The sequence below is a fragment of the Mirounga leonina genome, unplaced genomic scaffold (assembly GCF_011800145.1).
Source record: "Mirounga leonina isolate KUSES-001 unplaced genomic scaffold, KU_Mleo_1.0 Mir_114, whole genome shotgun sequence".
In the NCBI taxonomy this organism is placed as follows: Eukaryota; Metazoa; Chordata; class Mammalia; order Carnivora; family Phocidae; genus Mirounga; species Mirounga leonina.
In genome coordinates, this window is record NW_023270265.1 from 34815860 (window position 1) to 34836489 (window position 20630).

A 20630-nucleotide genomic window follows, 5' to 3' on the forward strand; every position below is an offset into this window, starting at 1 on the left:
GCTCCCTGCTCGGCAGGGAGTCTGCTTCTCCCTCTGACCCTCTCCCCCTCATGCTCTCTCTCTCTATCTCATTCTCTCTCAAATAAATAAATAAAATCTTTAAAAAAATAAAAAATAAATAAAAGGGCACCTGGGTGGCTCAGTTGGTTAAGTGACTGCCTTCGGCTCATGATCCTGGAGTCCCGGGATCGAGTCCCGCGTCGGGCTCCCTGCTCGGCGGGGGGTCTGCTTCTCCCTCTGACCCTCCCCCCTCTCGTGTGCTCTCTCTCAAATAAATACATAAAATCTTTAAAAAAAAAAAAAAAAGACCGATGAGATTAGATACATCTAGGGTGCTGCTAGCACCTATTATCTTTCAGGCTGTTAAAAAAATAGAAGAGCTTTTCTTCTTACCTAATTTCTTTTTGTTGCAATTGTCCATGTCTGACTAGATTTACAACAAATGGAAAAGTAGTAAGAGCTCCCAGGGTATTAATTATCACGTTATTAAAACAAATTCTCGAGCGTCAAGCCCCTTCCGGGCTGTGCTGTGAGTGTGCGGTCCCGAGCCAGTGGGCGCCATTCTAAGTTGACCCAAGTTCCCAGAGCGAGGGAGAACACAGAAAGCAACAAGGATTCCGCACGCCGAACACCGCACGTCCACAACGCTCCGCAAGCTCGCGCACAGGCGCCCGCGGCGCGCGGTGAGCATTTTTAAACAGCCAGGGATCACGTGCTCACCGGCAAGCTCCGCTACTGGCCCTCGGACTCTCACACTTGGCTTTGGCGCCGAACCTTTCCCCCCTTGTGGACGCAACCATTCGCTCCGCTCTCGGAGGGAATACGAGCCAACCTCACGATCAAGGCTTTTCCGAAAGAAGCTTCCAGCGAATTCTCAGGAAAAGTTCAGCTACAAATAAAGCAATCAAATGAAACCCCCTTAGGGACGCCGTAGAAGGCTCCTCTGGTCAAAAGGAAAGAACAGACCTGACCCTGACTCCCCCTACGCTCTGTAGGGGCCGCGAGGATGGTTCCGTCTAAGGCGCGGACTCCGCCTCCACGGGCGCCGCCATTTTGTTTGGCTGGACGGGAGCGAGCGACGCTTTGGGGGAGGGGTCTTGTAGGCGCCTCACTGGACCCCGCGGCCGCGCTGTCGCTTCTCGGGGGGAGTCCTCCCCGGCGAGGGGCGCGGAACCATGTACATAAAACAGGTGAGGCCTGTGCGTGCCGCCCACCCCCTCACGGGCCTCTGAGGAACACTCCTGGAGGCTAGGGTGTCGCGACGCGACCCGGGGCCTCCCGCCTCCCGGCAGGGTGGACCCAGAGCTGGACGCGGGCGGCGGGGGAGGGGAGAGGCCCCGCCCCGCGAGCGCGGGGGGCAGCGGAGAATTGGGGCGCCTGCCCGCAGCGCGGGCCTCCTCGCAGGGCGTGCGTCTGACGGAGCAGTCTCTCCGAGAGCTTTGGAGGGCGCGGGCCTTCCCGGGTGGGCCGGGTGCGGGCTGAGGGCCCCGAGCTGGCTGGGGGCCGCGCCGGGGGCGGCGGCGGCGGGGCGGGAAGCTGTGTTGCCCTGCGCGGATGGCCCCGCGCGGGCCTTTTGCGTGGGGTGTATGGAGCGGTGGTCTCCCGGCCCGGAGGCGCCTCTGCGGGGCTCAGCTTGGGGTGTCAGCTTAGCCCGGGGTCTTTGTCCCCGAATTGCGGGAGACGTGAAAGGGACCCTCCTCCTGGCAGAATATGTAGCGCCGCCTCGTTCGCTTGTTTACTCCTGTCAAAGGGGTCTTCCCGCGCAAGAGTCCACCGCAAAGATGAGCCCGTTCACGCTCTTGGAGAGAAGTTTCCCCGTTGGGTGTGTTGGACTTGAAGCACCTTCTTCTCGGAACGGCTGCTTATTTTGGCGGGCGGGCGTGTCCGAAAGAAGCGCCCACCGCTCCTGGAGCAAGGGAAGCGGAGGCCAGCCTGCCTGCTTGACACGTTTTTATCAAAGCAATGTAATGTTTAGCATCCCAGCGAATCTTACACACAGTGTACTTGATTCTGAGAGTTCCTTAACAGGTTACTAATTACAATTCCTTAAAAAAAAGCCAGTGGTTAATAATAAACGGACTTTTTTTTTTTATTCTTATGTTAATCCCCATACATTACATCATTAGTTCTAGGTGAAGTGTTCCATGATTCACTTAAACGGACTTTTCTAAGAAGATTTTTAATCACCACTTTTCAGAATGACTTTCTCTTACAAGGAATAGAAAGTTCTCCATCTTGCATTACATGAGAAACCGGAAAGAGAAGAGCAAGGAAAAACGTTAGTTTAGGAGTTACTTCTTTTAGTATGTATTCTCTGAAAAGTATCTTTTTTATTTATTAGGTTATTATCCAGGGTTTCCGGAGTTACAGAGATCAAACAATTGTAGATCCCTTCAGCTCAAAACATAATGTTATCGGTAAGTGTTGGTGGTTTACAAAATCAGATTGATATGTATAGACCATTTAAATTCTGTCTAGGCTTAAGGAAAGAGGAATTGGGTTTGAATATTACATGAATTTATACATATTTTTTCTATATGAAATAGCATGTCTTTTATCTACACTGATGAATTGCTTATTTTATACATTTAAAATATTTGCATAAGACGATCATTAGTTACTCATTTTTATTTAGGTAGCCTTGTATGTGTGAAAGTGTGTCTGTGATTATAGCGAATGACACTAAATTTAACATTTGAGCTATTCTGTTCTTGAGATGTCATTTCCTAATTAAAATGCCCACTGTTGCCTTATGTCAAAGATGACCATTATTTATTCACAAATTAGATTGTTCCCAGATTTTTTTTTCTGTCATACTGTTTAAAGTTACACCATACAGCTTGTTGGGAAGAGCATAAACTTTGGAGCATAACAGAATGAGTTTCAGATCCCAGTTCTGATACATACTCTTTCAAACTTGACTCCAGGAGGGGCTTTAGTTTTCTCATTTGTAAAGTGGACCTAATGATACCCATCTTATAGGGCTGTTGGGAAAATTAAATGAGAAAGTATATGTGTGAGGATAAAAGAGTTACAATGATTACTGTTGTTTAAGCCACCCAGTCTATACTTAATGGTAGTCCTAGCAGTCTAATACACCAATAAACCACATAAGGGGGATAACGTATAGAAGTCTGTTTATAAGAGTTTCATCTAGCCTTTAAAAATTCAGCAGGATGTCAAAAAACACTTTTGCTGGCTGTATCAGCAAAAAATGGACACTCTAATCCGAAGAGTCTTTAGACTAAATACTGTATTCATTTCTTTTTTTTTTTTTTAAAGATTTTATTTATTTGACAGAGAGACACAGCAAGAGCAGGAACACAAGCAGGGGGAGTGGGAGAGGGAGAAGCAGGCTTCCCGCCGAGTAGGGAGCCTGACGCGGGGCTCGATCCCAGGACCCTGGGATCACGACCTGAGCTGAAGGCAGATACCTAACGACTGAGCCACCCAGGTGCCCCTAAATACTGTATTTCAGAACAGTAATTTATTTTCTGTTTTGGAAATTCAAGTCCATGATGAGGGTGCCAGCATAGTCACATTCTAGAAGTCACCATCTTCATCATCATGCTCACATGACCTCTTTGGTTCTCTCTCCCTCTTCCTTACTAGAACACTAATTCCATCATGAAGGCCCCACCCTCACAACCTGACCTGATCCTGATTTATCTCCCAAAGGCCCCCATCTCCAAATACCATCACATTTGGGATTAGGACTTCCAACATATGAATGGGGGGGAGGGGAATGACACAATTCAGTGTGTCGCACTCACCGAGATTAGTAAAGGGCAAACATTATTTAGGGGCGCCTGGGTGGCTCAGTCAGTTAAGCGTCTGCCTTTGGCTCAGGTCATGATCCCAGGGTCCTGGGATCGAGCCCTGCATCGGGCTCCCTGCTCGGTGGGGAGCCTGCTTCTCCCTCTCTCTCTGCCTGCCACTCTGCCTACTTGTGTTCTTTCTCTCTGTCAAATAAATAAATAAAATCTTAAAAATAAATAAATAAATAAATTTTAAAAATTGAGGGCAAGAATGTCAATATACTTCAGTTAAAAAAAAAATTGAGGGCAAGAAAAAAACCTACCCTCAGTACATCACTTGTAGCTTGTAGTTGGAAATAAATTATGAAAACATTTTCCTCCCTGCTGTACCTATTGAATAGTTAATAATTTGTGTGCCATAAGGATAGCTTGATCCAATATTTTACTTACATTTTGATTACAAGTGCCTTCTGATTGTCATCAATCAGGAAATCTTTAGAAATGGAAAAAGAATAATTACTAGATTTATATTCTTACAGGTTAAAAGTAGGTGGATATCTTAATTATATCAATGGTATAATTTTATAAATGAGCTATAATGATGACCATTATTACCTATGATGATTAGATTTTGTCTGTAGGATCTATCAAATATTTTTGTTTTAGCTATTATCAGATAGTTGTTTACTACTTTGTTTGCAACATTAGTGTTGTTAATAGTTACAGTTACAAAGGAAATTGTCTAAGTGTTCTTTCTTTTCTTTGTTTTAACAAACCTAATATGATTTTACTGCTTAAACATGTTTTAAAAACAGGTACCTTAATAATATAAGAAAGATCCAAAGTAGTATAGACTGAGATGGACATTAAAAATATCCTGTAAAAGCATACTACTTTGGTTATTTAATGATTTTGACCTTGAAAAAAAAAAGATTGGGAAGCAGGTATCTCTTGTGGTGATGTTTGATGTTGGAAACTCTTGTTTTAATAGTTAAATGATGCTTGAATGTACCAAGCATATACCTTTTTTTTTTTTAAGATTTTATTTATTTATTTGACAGAGAGAGATAGGGAGAGCAGAAACACAAGCAGTGGTAGTGGGAGAGGGAGAAGCAGGCTCCCCGCTGAGCAGGGAGCCTGATGCGGGATTCGATCCCAGGATCCTGGGATCATGACCTGAGATGAAGGCAGACGCTTAACCATCTGAGCCACCCAGGCACCCCCAAGCATATACCTTTTTAAGGTTACCTTTTCTGTAGCTTTTTAACAAAAGAAATATATGTTAATTATAGAACATTATGGAAGAGTTTAAACGCTAAAAGAAAAAAAAAACTATAAACTGTAATCCTGCCCAGAAATAGCCATTCTTTTTTTTTTTTTTAAAGATTTTATTTATTTATTTGAGAGAGAGAGAATGAGAGAGAGCACATGAGAGAGGGGAGGGTCAGAGGGAGAAGCAGACTCCCTGCCGAGCAGGGAGCCCAATGCGGGACTCGATCCCGGGACTCCAGGATCATGACCTGAGCCGAAGGCGGTCGCTTAACCAACTGAGCCACCCAGGCGCCCTAGCCATTCTTAATAGTAACAATCTATCCCTGTGTTAAACCTGGTTTCCTAGAAAACAGTGCAAGGCGCACTCAGCTACTAATAAGCTTTAATGGGAAGGTGCAGTCTGAGGGCAAGAGTGAGTGGGAAAGCTGGTCATAGCTTTATAAAGAAGGCGCAGCTAGTTTGTGGTCAAATTAGATAACTTCCAGAGGGACTTTGGGAACCCACCATGTGTGGGAAAGATCAGATGGGAAAGGAATAGTCTCTGTCTCTGATTGTTCAAAGTTTACCACACAGGGCATTAATTTCCCCCATGCTCTTGGATGGTGTTACTCTGGGGACTAACCCTCCCTTAAGTAGTCAGGGAACTATAGCCTCCTTTGGTTTTTCACAGATCTGACCTCAGTGCATACTTAAGGTAGGCTGAAACAACCTACGGTGATGGATACTGAGCCTCTCCATTGACAGGCAGCCAAGACTTGGGTTGGGGCAGGTGAATCTGGGGCACATATAAACTGGATCTACCTCGTGTACGTCTATATAAATAAGCCTTTTTTTTTTTTTTTTAAAGAATTTATTTATTTATTTGACAGAGAGACAGCTAGAGAGGGAACACAAGCAGGGGCAGAGGGAGAGGGAGAAGCAGGCTTCCCGCCGAGCAGGAGCCCGATGTGGGGCTCGATCCCAGGACCCTGGGATCATGACCTGAGCCGAAGGCAGACGCTTAACGACTGAGCCACCCAGGCGCCCCTATAAATAAGCCTTTTTAAATAAAAATGGGCTTGTGTAATCTGTTGGTAATCTTTTTTTTTTCTGTTTAAGTCTTGGGGCGCTTGGGTGGCTCAGTCGTTAAGTGTCTGCCTTCGGCTCGGGTCATGATCCCAGTGTTCTGGGATCGAGCCCCACATCGGGCTCCCTGCTCCGCGGGAAGCCTGCTTCTCCTTCTCCCACTCCCCGATTGTGTTCCCTCTCTCGCTGTGTCTCTCTCTGTCAAATAAATAAAATCTTAAAAAAAAAAAATAAGTCTTGAATATCTTTTTATAATCATTAAATATTCAACATCCTTAAAATTATAGTATTTCACTGTGTGGGTAAGAGTAATTCTTAAAGGGAAATTTAAAAATTTTAAGTTATTTATTCATGAGTAGATTATGGTTTGAACTATAATTCTTTTATGATAAATTATCTTTTTAAACTTTTATTTAGATATAATTTAAGATTTATAGAAAAGTTGTATAAATAGGAACAATACAAAGAATACTCGTACCTCCATTACCCTAATCTACCTGTTAACATTTTCTTCACTTGCTTTATCATTTGCACTCACTCTCACACTTTTTTTTTCCATAGAGTAAGTTATGTAGGTCATGGTCCTTTACCTTTGAATTCAATGTATACTTTCTAAGAATAGGGATGTTTTCTTACATAAAACACAGTACAGTTATCAACTTCAGTAAATTTGACATTAATAAAATGAACTCTTCATTTTCCGGTTATACTGATTGACCCAAAAACGTTCTTTATAGTGTTTTTTCCTCCTTTACTACAGGATCTAATTTAATTTAGCATTAGGTACTGCCACTAGTTGTCATGTCTCTTTAGTCTCCTTTGATCTGGATCAGTTCCACAGCCTTTCTTTGTCTTTTATAACATTGTTTTTAAAAAATACTACATAAATTACATGGTCTTCTGAGGATATTACATCTGGAGGTAAAGAATCATTCTTTCTACTTCTTTTTAAATGATGTTACTTTTGATCACCTAGTCTAGGTAGTTATCTGGTTTTTCTACTGTATAGTGTTTGTTCTCTTGCAAATAATAAATAGTATGAGGATGGGAAATACTTTGGACCATGCAAATATTGTGCTCCTTTTCAGAATTTCCCCCTAGATTTAGCATCCATTGATAATTCTTGCCTTTATTCTGATGGTTACAAAATGATGATTTTCCATTTCCAGCATTCCTTTCACATTTACTGTGTGGTATTCTGTGAGCAAGAGTTCTCCTTCCTTAGCTATTTGTCATTTTATTATCAGTTTGGAGTCATGGATTATTTCCCCCTTCCAGCACAAATTTATAATTCATCCAATTATTTTGGTGCTCAGATTGTCCTAGATTAAGCCAGTGGAAATCTTTTTCAAGCTGGCCTCTGTGTCATATACCTTTTTTATTTTTTTTTTTAAGAAATTTTTTTTTTTTAATTTAAGATTTTACTTATCCATTTGACAGAGAGAGAGAGAGCGAGAGCAGGAACACAAGCAGCAGGAGTGGGAGAGGGAGAAGCAGGCTTCCCCCCGAAAGGAGGGAGCCCGATGTGGGACTCGATTGCCAGGACCCTGGGATCATGACCTGAGCTGAAGGCAGACGCTTAACGACTGAGCCACCCAGGCGCCCAGTCATATGCCTTTTTTAAAAAGCGATTTATTACTTTCTGGCACAACAGAAATGATTTTTTTTTTTAGGCTTTACTTTGCACTAAAGATGATAACTGTAAGGACTAATTTGTTCAGGTATCTTGGTCAAGATGAGAGAGATTGGGAATTTTGCTGAAGAACAAAATTCAAATGAATTCATTAAATCTGAAACATTTGATATCTTTTTATGTATAGAATTGTTTATTTCTGAATTCAGGGAGTTAAAAAAAAAAGTGCCTTATACTTAACCTATACTTCTGTGATTCTGAGATTATACATGATATGTAGGGCTGATCATAAGTACTTTAATAAGCAAATAGTTTGAGAATTTAAAATGATTATTTAAGCATTAAAAATTTAACGTGAATCTTTAAATTATTAAAAGGATTTCCATTATATATAATTTATTTTTTTATTTTTTATTTTTTTCCATTATATATAATTTAAAAAGAATTATATGTCCATAGTAATGATTGTAAATTATGAAAACCTGGTAACGTTTGGTTATTCCTATTAATTTTAAACTATTAGAAAAGAGCAAAAGGGCGCCTGGATGGCTCAGTCGTTAAGCGTCTGCCTTCAGCTCAGGTCATGATCCCAGGGTCCTGGCATCGAGTCCCACATCGGGCTCCCTCCTTTCAGGGGGGAGCCTGCTTCTCCCTCTCCCACTCCTGCTGCTTGTGTTCCTGCTCTCGCTATCTCTGTCTCTGTCAAATAAATAAATAAAATCTTAAAAAAAAAAATAGAAAAGAGCAAAATAATCAATGAAATAAATATAAGAGAAAAAACCATCTGATGTCTATACAAAAATTGTACTCATTTGGTGATTGAAGCTATTTTGTTTATTGATTTCTTTTGTTTACTCTTTTGTATTTAACTTCAAATATTAAGATGTTAAGTTAGTAGAATATAAATTTTTTAATATTTTCAGTAAAGTTTTAATTTTATTGGTTTCTATGCAAAGTAACATGTACTTTTTGAAATTTTATAGTGGGAAGAAATGGATCTGGAAAAAGTAACTTTTTTTATGGTAAGTATTGTTTTTTAAATTCTAAATATGTTAAGACCTGGGTATCTTCAGGTAATTTATTTTAAAAATTGGTTTTCTAAAAAATACAAATAAAAAATAAAAATTGGTTTTCTGAGAGGCTCCTTCTGAGGGGTGCCTGGGTGGCTCAGTTGGTTAAGCATCTGACTCTTGATCTCAGCCCAGGTCTTAATCTCAGGGTTGTGAGTTCAAGCCCCTCATTGTGCTCCATGCTTGGTGTGGAGCCTACTTAGAAAAATTGGTTTTCTGAGGTTGTGTCTGCATGAAACTCAAAATACTTCTTCACACAGGGTTGTAGTTTAGTGTAGAGGATTTCAAGTATAATGATATAATGATCTGAGTTCTCTATACCTAGTGATTAATTAGGTGAAAAACTAGGCAAAACAATCTCTTAAGGTACTCTTTGCACTTTAAAAAGAGGTCTTTGAGGGCGCCTGGGTGGCTCAGTTGGTTAAGTGACTGCCTTCGGCTCAGGTCATGATCCTGGAGTTCTGGGATCAAGTCCCACATCGGGCTCCCGACTCAGCGGGGAGCCTGCTTCTCCCTCTGACCCTATCCCCTCTCATGCTGTTTCTCTCTCTCTCTCTCAAATAAATAAATAAAATCTTTAAAAAATAAAAAAAATAAAAAGAGGTCTTTGACCTGCCTACTTTGATGGGTTGTGAGAATCATGAGATAACACAAATGGAAGTGCTTTTTAAACTTGAGTGCAGTATCTAAATTTTGCAAATGCATATATATATATATGTATGTATATATATATAAAAATGCAGTAGAATAGCTAATACTGTTTTGGAGAATGGCTTATCTTCCTGTTTCTTTCATTCATTCATTCATTTATTTATTTATTTATAAAGATTATTTGAGAGAGCGAGAATGAGAGAGAGAGAGAGTACATGAGAGGGGGGAGGGTTAGAGAGAGAAGCAGGCTCCTCGCCAAGCAGGGAGTCTGCTTCTCCCTCTGACCCTCATGATCTCTCTATCTCATTCTCTCTCTCAAATAAATAAATAAAATATTAAAAAAAAAAGAAAATAGTTAAATAGCTTTGAAAATTAAGTGGGGCACCTGGTGGCTCAGTCAGTTAAGCATCCAACTCTTGGTTTCAGCTCAGGTCATGATCTTGGGGTTGTGGGATCAAGCCCCCCATTGGGCTCTGCACTTAGTGCAGAATCCGCTTGAGATCCTCTCTCCCTCTCTCTTTCTCTGCCTTTCCCCACCACACTCTCATTCTCTCTCTCTCAAATAAACAAATCTTTAAAAAATGCAATTAAGTACAATAATGCCTCTGTTAAATCCTTCGGAGAGAAAAAACATTTTAACAGTTTTGGACTATACAAGAAGCAAGTTGAAAAATATTGAACCTCTTAGTTGAGTAGTGCTTGAGGAATAGCGGGGGACTTAGTAAGTATCCCTTCTGTGCTCACAAATCCCTTCTGTGCTCACAAATCAATAGGCCTTCAGTGGTTGTAATTTGGTGATAAGAGAATGGGATTGGAGTAGAAGTACTTCATGATCTCCAGGGGATGAAGGCAATTTGAATCTATCCTCCCAAGGTGATTATAAAAGATAAACCACTCCACCCTTAGTGTACACATTCATACATGCACACTCGACTCTTAGAATGTCAAAGGTCTCTTGGGGGTGGACTGGAAACAGGACAGCTGAGTTTCATTTCTAGGACAGGGTGGTCTAGTTAGGTACCCTATATGGAAGCAGGAATAGTTTCTTACAGCAGATAAGGGCAGTGCAAGCATTGCAGTAGAAGGTGGGAATCTGAAATAATGTCCCTGTATTTCCCACTTAGTTCAATTTCTTTTGACAAAAAGTATCCAGTTAAGGATATTCTAGGAATATATTCTATTTTGTTAATAAATATTTTGATATATATTATTTATATCCAGTGGGTACAAAGTGTTAACCACTCAGTGTATACTTTGATCAAGAGGTAGACTTTAGTTTGCATGTCTCTTTTTGTTACCTCAGTGTTCTCTTTTTCTTCCCTTAAATGTTTCAGTGGAAACTTCTTCGTATTTTTCTTATCATTTCCAAGCTAATTAGTCTGAAATATATGCAAATCTTCTGCATATATGGAATAAATAATCTACTTGTTCATTACCTGGTAGAAAGTATGGGGAGTTATAAATAAGGCATAGATATTTTTTTGGACTGTACTAATAGTTACGTTTTTGTATTTTTAGCAATTCAGTTTGTTCTTAGTGATGAGTTCAGTCATCTTCGTCCGGAACAGCGATTGGCTTTGTTGCATGTGAGTGAAATTGCTTTGAGAGGTTACTGATACTTTGTATTTTTTAAACTACCCTGTTGATTCTGGTAAATAAAATCATTTGTTCAGGCTTCAGATCTTTTGTAAACATGATACAGTCTCTCTTAAGTGTATTAATTCTGCTGTGGAGTTTAGCCTCCTATATTATGCATGACAAAGGCCTAATTTTTATATAATGGTAAGAAAATTGTAGGATTTTTCTATAGATGGGTATGTCTTCCAAATAAATTCTTTATTAAGAGTATGATCTGGTAATGCTCAGAAGCAGGTTTGCTGAGGAGAAAAAAAGAGTTTGAGGTTGGGAATTAGGAATTTTGAGACTTAGAACCAGAAGTTAATTGGGAGTATAGGGAAGCAACAATTGTAAACTAAAAAACATACTTGTTTTATTTCTGGCCGTATTTGTAAGTCAAATGGTAACAGCATTTTCCAATATGAAAGGTAAGTGTATTTATAGTAAATAAAATTGTTAGAATTTTTCATGGAATAATTATGAATAATGAACTAAAGAAATTTAAGGATAAAAAATTATAAAAGGCTGTAATAAAATGATAAGATTTCTTTTTGGTTTGAATGTGGCTTATAATTAGTTTTAAGACCAGAAAGTGAAATTCCTTAGTATATCTCAATAGAGTATCTCACAGTTACTAGGGAGGTGTTTTGGTTATTTTTGTTTTTTTAACCATTATCTTTTATTTTGCTCTCTTAAACTTGAATTTTTAGCCCAGTAATCAGAACTGGTTACCTGTAGATGAACTTTTTTTTTAGGTTTCTAAGATTGGCATTGAAAGAATAGCCTCTTTAAGTATCATTCTTTATTGTGTTGAATCACTATGTAGTAACAGTTTCTAAACTCTGGAAATTTTCCGGACTTGGTATAGCAGTAGCTGGGTCATAAGTTGGTCTATATGTGACACATGTTAAATGTGTGTCTTGTCATAGCAGATTTAAGATTATGTAGCATATTGCAAATTGTTTAAAAAAGCTGAGTTCCAGTAATTATATAATTTGTTAGGGTTCCTTTCCAGCATTAAATGAGTCTATAAGAGAAAAGCCTCAAGTATTACAGGTATTAGCAAATAGGTAGAATTAGGTTTGCCTGGGGTCTTAGGTTCTAATAAAGTGATCTTCAGAATAAGACCTAAATACATCTGACTTTGATATCTCTTGAATAGTTCTCATGTTTTTAGTTAGAATCTAAAGCCATTTGGTTGAGAAGTATTGTTATCCTAAGCCAGTGTCTTTGCTCGTTTGACAAGAAGGATATATACTAGTCTGATAGAAATTTTTCTCCATTAAATTAGGTTTGTTACCATGTACTAAATTTTAAAGGTATTTAAAGGAAAAAAAAAAAAGATAAAGAATGTGAAAATACCAGTTAAATGATGTTTATTTTTTGCATGTTTTAGGAGGGTACTGGTCCTCGTGTCATTTCTGCTTTTGTGGAGATTATTTTTGATAATTCAGACAACCGGTTGCCAGTGAGTAATGGCTTTTTTCCCCAGTAATAATGTTGAGAATTTTATTGATGCAGCTGATTTTCTTCCAAGCTTTGAAACATTTACAACTGTACTTAAGGTCTTATAATTTAGTTTTTGCTAAAATAGCTATACAGTTTACATACTAATTTTGTCTTAAAATTATAATGAACATTCTAGTAAACAGATGGGGGTGTGTAAGCTGTTGTGAAAAAGTGTCTGTCTTAAGAATTGATATTCATAGCATATCTTTAGTGAGAATTGAAGTTTCAAAATAATTGTTATGGTTAGGGACTATAGAATGACCTTATTAACTAAAAAGTTTCCCACTTTTACTGTGAAATTAATTTTAGGCTTTTACATTTTTTCTTAGATTGATAAAGAAGAAGTTTCACTTAGAAGAGTTATTGGTGCCAAAAAGGATCAGTATTTCCTAGACAAGAAAATGGTCACGTAAGCATTTTCTTTACATTTTAATTTCTTTACAAAAGAGTGAAAGTACTTTACTTAGCTCATTATATGGGTTTTATATATACCTTGTGTTCAACAAACCAGTATTTAGAGCATTAACATAAGAAAAAGGATTCTTGGGGCACCTGGGTGGCTCTGTTGGTTCATCTGCCTTTGGCTCAGGTCATGATCCCAAGAGGCTGGGATCGAGCCACGCATTGGGCTCTGTGCTCAGTGGGGTGCCTGCTTCTCCCTCTTGCTCTGCCTGCTTGTGTGTGCGTGCTCTCTCTTCTCGCTCTCTCTCTGTCAAATAGCTAATATCTTTTTGGGGGAAAAAAAAATCAGGGTTCTCTGAGGCTGATATAATAGATGGTTTAATGACTATAGTCCCTCATGCTTAACCCAGGAGTCAGCCTTCATTTTTTTGCTTATTGGGTTATTTATCTGAAAAAATTTTTTCAATGTTTATTAACAGGAAAAATGATGTGATGAATCTCCTTGAAAGTGCTGGTTTTTCTCGAAGCAATCCTTATTATATTGTAAAACAAGGAAAGGTAAAAAAATTGTATGTCCTTTTTTTATAGAATTTGTTTTCTGAGTATATTCCCTTGAATGATGAACTTGGTTTATTGTTTTTAGTGGTTAAGTTGAAGCAAAAATGGACCTTACTGTCTTTTGTTTTCATTGATTTATTTTGTATTGATAGTATTACCTTTTATGTGGCCATAAAGTACAAAGTAGATCTATTGTGTAGTGGGATAGAATCATTTCTGCAGTTGGTGGATTTTGTCTTCTTGGTGGCCTGTATCACTTAATAAGATGTCCTGTACTGGAAGACGTTTTTGGTTTGTGAAAGTCACAACGATCGTATTTAAGAATAGTATAGAGGGGTGCCTGGGTGGCTCAGCTGGCTAAGCGTCCAACTCTTGATGTCAGCTCAGGTCTTGATCTCAGGGTTGTGAGTTCAAGCCCTGCGTTGGGCTCCACGCTGGGCATGAAGCCTAACTTAAAAAAAAAAAATACTATAGAAATTCTATAAAAATAACATTTGAAAAAAATTACTTCCTAGGGGCGCCTGGGTGGCTCAGTCATTAAGTGTCTGCCTTCGGCTCAGGTCGTGATCCCGGGGTCCTGGGATCAAGCCCCGCATCGGGCTCCCTGCTCCACGGGAAGCCTGCTTCTCCCTCTCTCACTCCCCCTGCTTGTGTTCCCTCTCTCACTGTGTCTCTCTCTGTCAAATAAATAAATAAAATCTTTAAAAAAAGAAAAAATTTACTTCCTAAAATTAATGCTTTGTTACTTAATATATCACACAGCTAAAATAGTTAGAAAGCTTACATTGTCAGAAATCTACCATAATGCCACATATTCTTTTTTCTTGTAGAGATTATATTTTCTATAGTTTTTAGTAGTTACATACTTTTACTGTTTCTTCATATACTTTAAACTATATCTAAGATAATTTCTTTTTTTAGAACATAGCCTGCAGTGTTCTCATAGTTTGTTGTAATGTTTTTTTTTGGACGAGGGGAAAGTTCTTTTTAAATGTCCACTTATTTCATATTGGAGGATTTTTAGATATATGTTGGAAAGGTAGCATCCAGGAGAAGTGATTAGGAAGAGTATGGTGTTTTGCATTTGGGAAATGCAGAACAAGTTTTTGAAAAGACCAGCTTTATAAGCAAGGAATTTCTTTAAAAGGAGGCTGATTATGAAAGACTATTTATCTGAGTCTTCCCTACACACATACAGCATAGGCCCTTATACTTCATTTCAGTTTCTACTTATATGTCATTTCATATAAGCCATTCAGGAAGTTACCTCAACTAAAAGAGCATTGCCTTTACTCCAGCCCTACATGTTTTCTCTATTCTCTGTTTTTCCTAACAGTTAGACTGTACTGGTATATATTTATTTCCTGTTGTCTTCCACTTAGAATGTAAGTTCCAGGAGGGAAGGACCTTTTCTGTTTGTTCATTGCTCCTTTCCCAGTGCCCAGCAGAGTGGCATAATGTTGTAGGCATTTGTTAAATATTTTTTAAGTGAATACGTTGAATGACCATATTTGGGGTAATCAGGGATAAGGATCTGATGGAGGGGGTGCATCTGGGTGGCTTAGTCGGTTGAGTAGCCGACTCTTAATTTCAGCTTGGGTCATGATCTCCAGATCCTGAGATCAGGCCCTGCGTCAGACTCCATGTTCGCTGGGAAGTCTGCTTGGGGATTCTCTCTCTACCTCTTCCTTGGCCCCTCCCCGCACTTGAGTGTGCGTGCACACTCTCTCATTCTCTCTCTCTCTCGAATGAATCTTTAAAAAAAAAAAAAGGATCTGAAGAGGGATTCTTTGATTTATATGCTTTTGATAGACCATACTGTCTTAGTTCAGAGCTGGTTCTCTTTTTATGTGAAAGTGAGAGTAACTCACTTCACTTTTTTAATGCAGTGAGAGCATTTTTTGCCTTTAATGATTAGTTTTATTTTTATGAATATGGTAAACTCATGCTTGTTTTTTAAAGTTGCATGACACTAGTTTGTACCACTTTCTGTGGTTTTTTGGCCATATATATTTTTTCAAGATTTTATTTATTTTAGAGAGTGTGTGAGCAGGGAAAAGGGCAGAGGGAGAGAGAGAATCTCAAGCAGACTCTGCCCAGCGTGGATCCTGATGTGGGGCTCCATCACCTGCTTTTGAGAGCACGACCTGAGCCAAAACCAAGAGTCGGACACTTAACTGACTGAGCCACCTGGGTGCCCTGCCATATATTTTTAAGATTTTAAAGATGCTTTTGCTTCTTTTATTTAATGGTCACTACCCCTGTTAGTTATTTTTATCTGTCTCTATTTAAAGCATACCATTTTTGGGGTACCTGGATGGCTCAGTCAGTAGAGCATGTGACTCTTGGGGTTGTAAGTTTAAGTCCCATATTGGGTGTAGAGTTTACTTAAAAAGTAATAATAATGCATACCATTTTTGTTATATTTATTTATTTATTTATTTATTTATTTATTTATTTATTTAGATTCTATTTTAGAGAGAGTGCACACAAGTGGGGGCAGGGACAGAGGGAGAGAATCTCAAGCGGACTCTGCACTGAGCACAGAGATGGACTCAGGGCTTGATCTCACAACCCTGAGATCATGACCTGAGCTAAAACCAAGGGTTGGACGCTCAAGCAACTGAGCCACCCAGGTGCCCCTGTTACATTTTTAATAGTATCATTATAGCTTTTTAAAAATATAGAGTTATAGTTTCTGCCTTGTAAAAATACTTTGCTCTTTCCAAGTGGAGTTCATCTTTTATACAACTTACAGTGTTGACTGAGAAAAAGTGTGGTGATGGGATGTTTGTTTTTAGAGTTTTATTCATAAATTAGATTGATGAATGTATCAATTCTATTTGGATTTTCATTTGATAAATTTCATTTAAATAAAGGACATATAGGTGTGTAGGTATATGCACTGCACAAATTACATTCTTGACGTGATACTCAAAACTTAGCATGTGAAAACTCTTTCAAGGTAGAGTTCTTAAAGAGCAATCTGTAGCTACATAATAATTATTTTTCTGAAATTTGTAGATCAACCAGATGGCCACAGCACCAGATTCTCAGAGACTAAAACTATTAAGAGAAGTAGCTGGTACTAGAGTATATGATGAACGAAAAGAAGAAAGCATATCTTTAATGAAAGAAACAGGTAAAGAAGTGTGATTCTGCCATATTTTATGAATTACTTTTTCATTGTGTTATTATAGTTGAAAGGGCTTCTGTCTTTTCTCACCAGTATACTGTTTGGTAATTGGCCTATGTACTGAATGGAGAGAAAATTAGTTTGTGACATTTTAAGTTTTGAGATTTCAAATTTCTCTCTTTAAATAAAGAATTGCTGTTAGATAATAATGCCTTTGTAGGTCAACTATTTTGTGCCTCCACTGTCCTCATTGTTAGTGAGGATAACAGAATTGGATGCAGTCCTCAAAATTGCTGGGAGTGTCAGCTGGCATTAGGTTTTAAGTTGTTCAGGAGCAAGTAAATGGAAAACTTTGAATCTTCTTTAGTACATGTATTTATGGAAACCCTACTTTGCTTTTCAAGTTCTGTGTTCTGTCATGTCTTAAGAGTCAGACAGTTTTGAGTTCAAAATCTGACTAATAACTAATAATTAACTGACACTGTGACTTGATCTCTCTGGTCTAAAACCTCTCCATCTGTAAAATTCTTTTTCATAGTTTATGGTGGTGAGTAGAGGAGCAGAGTAGCACCATGATTGGAATATAGTGGGTGTTCAGTATATGGAAGTTATAGATAATGCTATTACTATAAAAGTTGAAAATCAGTGACATCAATGATATTAGTAGGGTTTTTTAAAATATTGTGGAAAGGCACAGTTGCCTTTAAAGGAAGTTTAAACTGAGGCCCTTAACCACATGTAATAAAAGAATTAGTGAACACTGGTTCAAAAAGATACATGCACCCATACGTTTATTACAGTATTACTTAACAGTAGCCAAGAGGTAGAAGCAACCTAGGTGTCCATCAATAGACGAGTGGATAAAGAAGTGGTATATGCATACAATGGAGTACTACGTAGCCACTTTTTAAAAAATGAGATCTTGCCATTTGTGACAACATGGATGAACCTAGAGGGTATTATGCTGATGAAATAAGTCAGAGAAAAGCAAATACATGATTTCACTAATATTTGGAATCTAAAAAAACCAAGCAAACAAAACAGACTCATAAATACAGAGAACCACCTGGTGGTTGCCAGGGTGGTGGTGCAGGGGAAAGATGGGTAAAATAGGTAAAAGGGATTAAGAGGAAAAACTTTCAGGTATAAAGTAAGTCACAGAGATGAAAAGTACAGTATAGGGAATATAGCCCATGATATTGTAATAACATTGTGTGCTGAAAGATGGTAACTACACTTACAGTGAGCATTGTATAATGTATCGAATTATGGAATCACTGTACTGTGTACCTGAAACTGATATAACATTATATATGGACTAAAATAATAAAAACTTAAAAAGTGTCACCATGTGTAACGTTCTCTGATGCTTTTCATAATAAAGCATTTTGTCATTTTAGTATCTTAGATTTGGTTACCACATACTATTCTATAATGCTGTAGTTCTTAAGATTAATTTTAACTCATGGTATATTTGAGAATAGATACTATTTACATAAAAATTTTATTCAACTCCTTCACCCCTCTCTCATTTCTTTTTAAGAGGGCAAACGGGAAAAAATCAATGAGTTGTTAAAATATATTGAAGAGAGATTACATACCTTAGAGGAAGAAAAGGAAGAACTAGCTCAGTATCAAAAATGGGATAAAATGAGACGAGCCCTGGAATATACCATTTACAACCAGGAACTTAATGAGACTCGTGCTAAACTTGATGAGGTAAAAGAATTTTGTTATTTAAATTCAGAGTGATTTTATTTAATGACTAGGTTAAGCTCATTCTATATTTATACTTTTCAGGGATTCTTAAATAGAAACTTAAAAAAAATTTTAAACCTCTTGGGCGCCTGGGTGGCTCAGTCGTTAAGCGTCTGCCTTCGGCTCAGGTCATGATCCCAGGGTCCTGGGCTCGAGCCCCACATCGGGCTCCCTGCTCAGCGGGAAGCCTGCTTCTCCCTCGCCCACTCCGCCTGCTTGTTGTGTCCCTGCTCTTGCTATCTCTCTCTGTGTCAAATAAAAAAAAAAATTTAAACCTCTTAATGAAATCATTGGTCAGTAAATTTGTTCTTTCAATTTATTCCAAGGAAAATGCCTAGACCTGTATCGTCCTGCTATAGTTTTATCTGAAATGTCATCAGGTGGTGGTGCAAGGCAAACCAAAATGAGGGAAGCCACCTTTAAAAGCTTCATGAAGGGGTGCCTGGCTGGCTCAGTCAGTGGAGCATGGGACTCTTGATATCGGGGTTATGAGTTCAAGCCCCATGTTGGGGGTGGAGTTTACTTAATAATAAAAAACTTCATGAATTTTTTTCTTGGCTTTTTAGTAATACTTAAAACTAAAGGAGCTTTTTACTTTAAAACCACTAAAAATTAAAAAAAACTTCAGGTGAATGATTTTGTTTTAGCAGATATTTTACAGTTTTACTACATGTTATGAAGTATTAAACAAAATACAAAATGAGTTAGAAATTACAGCTTTTTGTTCCCCCCAGCTTTCTGCTAAGCGAGAGACTAGTGGAGAAAAATCCAGACAATTAAGAGATGCCCAGCAGGATGCAAGAGATAAGATGGAGGTAAGATTATAAACTAGGCTTGGGTTAACATACATTTTTTGAGCACAGTAAATCCTTTTGTACCAGAATTAGGGAATGGTAACTTCAAATGCATGTCATTGGGATTGAGTATTGGAAAGACAGAATAGTACTGAAAGTGTAAATGAAGGAAAAAGGGACAGAACTAATGGTGTAAAAACTCTGCTTTTATACTTCTAATTGTCTGACTCATTTCTATTTCATACTTTTTGACTAGGATATTGAGCGCCAAGTTAGAGAACTGAAAACAAAAATTTCAGCTATGAAAGAAGAAAAGGAGCAGCTCAGCGCTGAAAGACAAGAGCAAATTAAGCAGAGGACTAAGTTAGAGCTTAAAGCCAAGGATTTACAAGATGAATTGGCAGGCAATAGTGAACAAAGGGTAAGTTAAAATGCTAAAAATGAAAGACGTAAGTGTTCAGTTGAATAGGAATTACAGAAGACCATCCTTTCTGTGACAGGGGTGCATGCTTAAATTTTTGTAGAAGATCTGGCACATTAAAATAATTTTCACTTAAGTAGCAACTCAGTACTGTCTCCTTGTTTCTTTTATTTAAAAATTAGTTTTGTGTTGCAGGATCAGTTTTCTCATGAATTTTTTTGTCATGAGAAAATATTTTATGCTAAACTTAAACAAATTTTTAAGGTTGCATTTTTACTTATCCTGCTTTATTTACAGAAACGCTTATTAAAAGAGAGGCAGAAGCTGCTTGAAAAAATAGAAGAAAAGCAGAAAGAACTGGCAGAAACAGAACCTAAATTCAACAGTGTGAAAGAAAAAGAAGAGCGAGGAATTGCTAGGTCTGGGATTTCTTTCACCAATACTTCTACCTTCTACATAGTTCCTCTGTGAAAGCTAAATAGTTATGAGTTAAGACACAGTAAGGGCAAAAGTTAAATCCAATTTCAAAGTAATAGCCTGTGTTAAACAGCTACTGTGGGCCAAGCGTTATTGTATACATATCACGTACATTTTTTTCACTTAGAAGCCCTAAGAGATTCACAGTATCCTCACTGTAAGTTCATACTTGAGGCTCTGGGAGGTTAAATAACGTGCCTAAGATAAATAACTTGCCTAGATGTTGTTGGGCTTTTAAAAACATGGATGATGGTTTGTTTTTTTGTTTTTTACCCACATGACATCTTACTCTGTTTCATCCTATTTCCTTTTTTTATTGCTGTTTTAGCATCTAGACATTTTAGTATCTATATGTAGATTGAACATGCCAACTTTTGCTGATTTCATGGTTTAGTGCATTATTATGTTTTTATGCCACCAGTATTTTTTTTAGTGAATTCTTTATTTCCTTTGCCCCTTTTTTTCTTATTCTTTGATAAGGTTGTCTGTAACCTGTATTTGTTTTAGTA

General features: G+C 38.2%; 1 protein-coding gene across 2 annotated transcripts in view; it reads left to right on the forward strand.

Moving 5' to 3' along the window:
• The first annotated feature begins 1056 nt into the window (after nucleotides 1-1056).
• Nucleotides 1057-20630, forward strand: part of SMC3 (structural maintenance of chromosomes 3) — a 38179-nt gene continuing 18605 nt past the window's right edge. Inside the window, exons 1-12 of one of the 2 annotated variants that reach the window (XM_035028840.1) lie at nucleotides 1057-1190; nucleotides 2342-2417; nucleotides 8712-8750; nucleotides 10968-11035; nucleotides 12463-12534; nucleotides 12905-12984; nucleotides 13457-13535; nucleotides 16560-16677; nucleotides 18215-18390; nucleotides 19164-19244; nucleotides 19480-19644; nucleotides 19942-20063. In XM_035028840.1, the coding sequence (XP_034884731.1) occupies nucleotides 1176-1190; nucleotides 2342-2417; nucleotides 8712-8750; nucleotides 10968-11035; nucleotides 12463-12534; nucleotides 12905-12984; nucleotides 13457-13535; nucleotides 16560-16677; nucleotides 18215-18390; nucleotides 19164-19244; nucleotides 19480-19644; nucleotides 19942-20063 (1091 nt within the window). In that variant the 5' untranslated portion in view covers nucleotides 1057-1175. Of the gene's footprint in view, nucleotides 1191-2341; nucleotides 2418-8711; nucleotides 8751-10967; nucleotides 11036-12462; nucleotides 12535-12904; nucleotides 12985-13456; nucleotides 13536-16559; nucleotides 16678-18214; nucleotides 18391-19163; nucleotides 19245-19479; nucleotides 19645-19941; nucleotides 20064-20630 lie in introns of those variants that run through there. The other variant, XM_035028842.1, reaches the window with a different exon arrangement.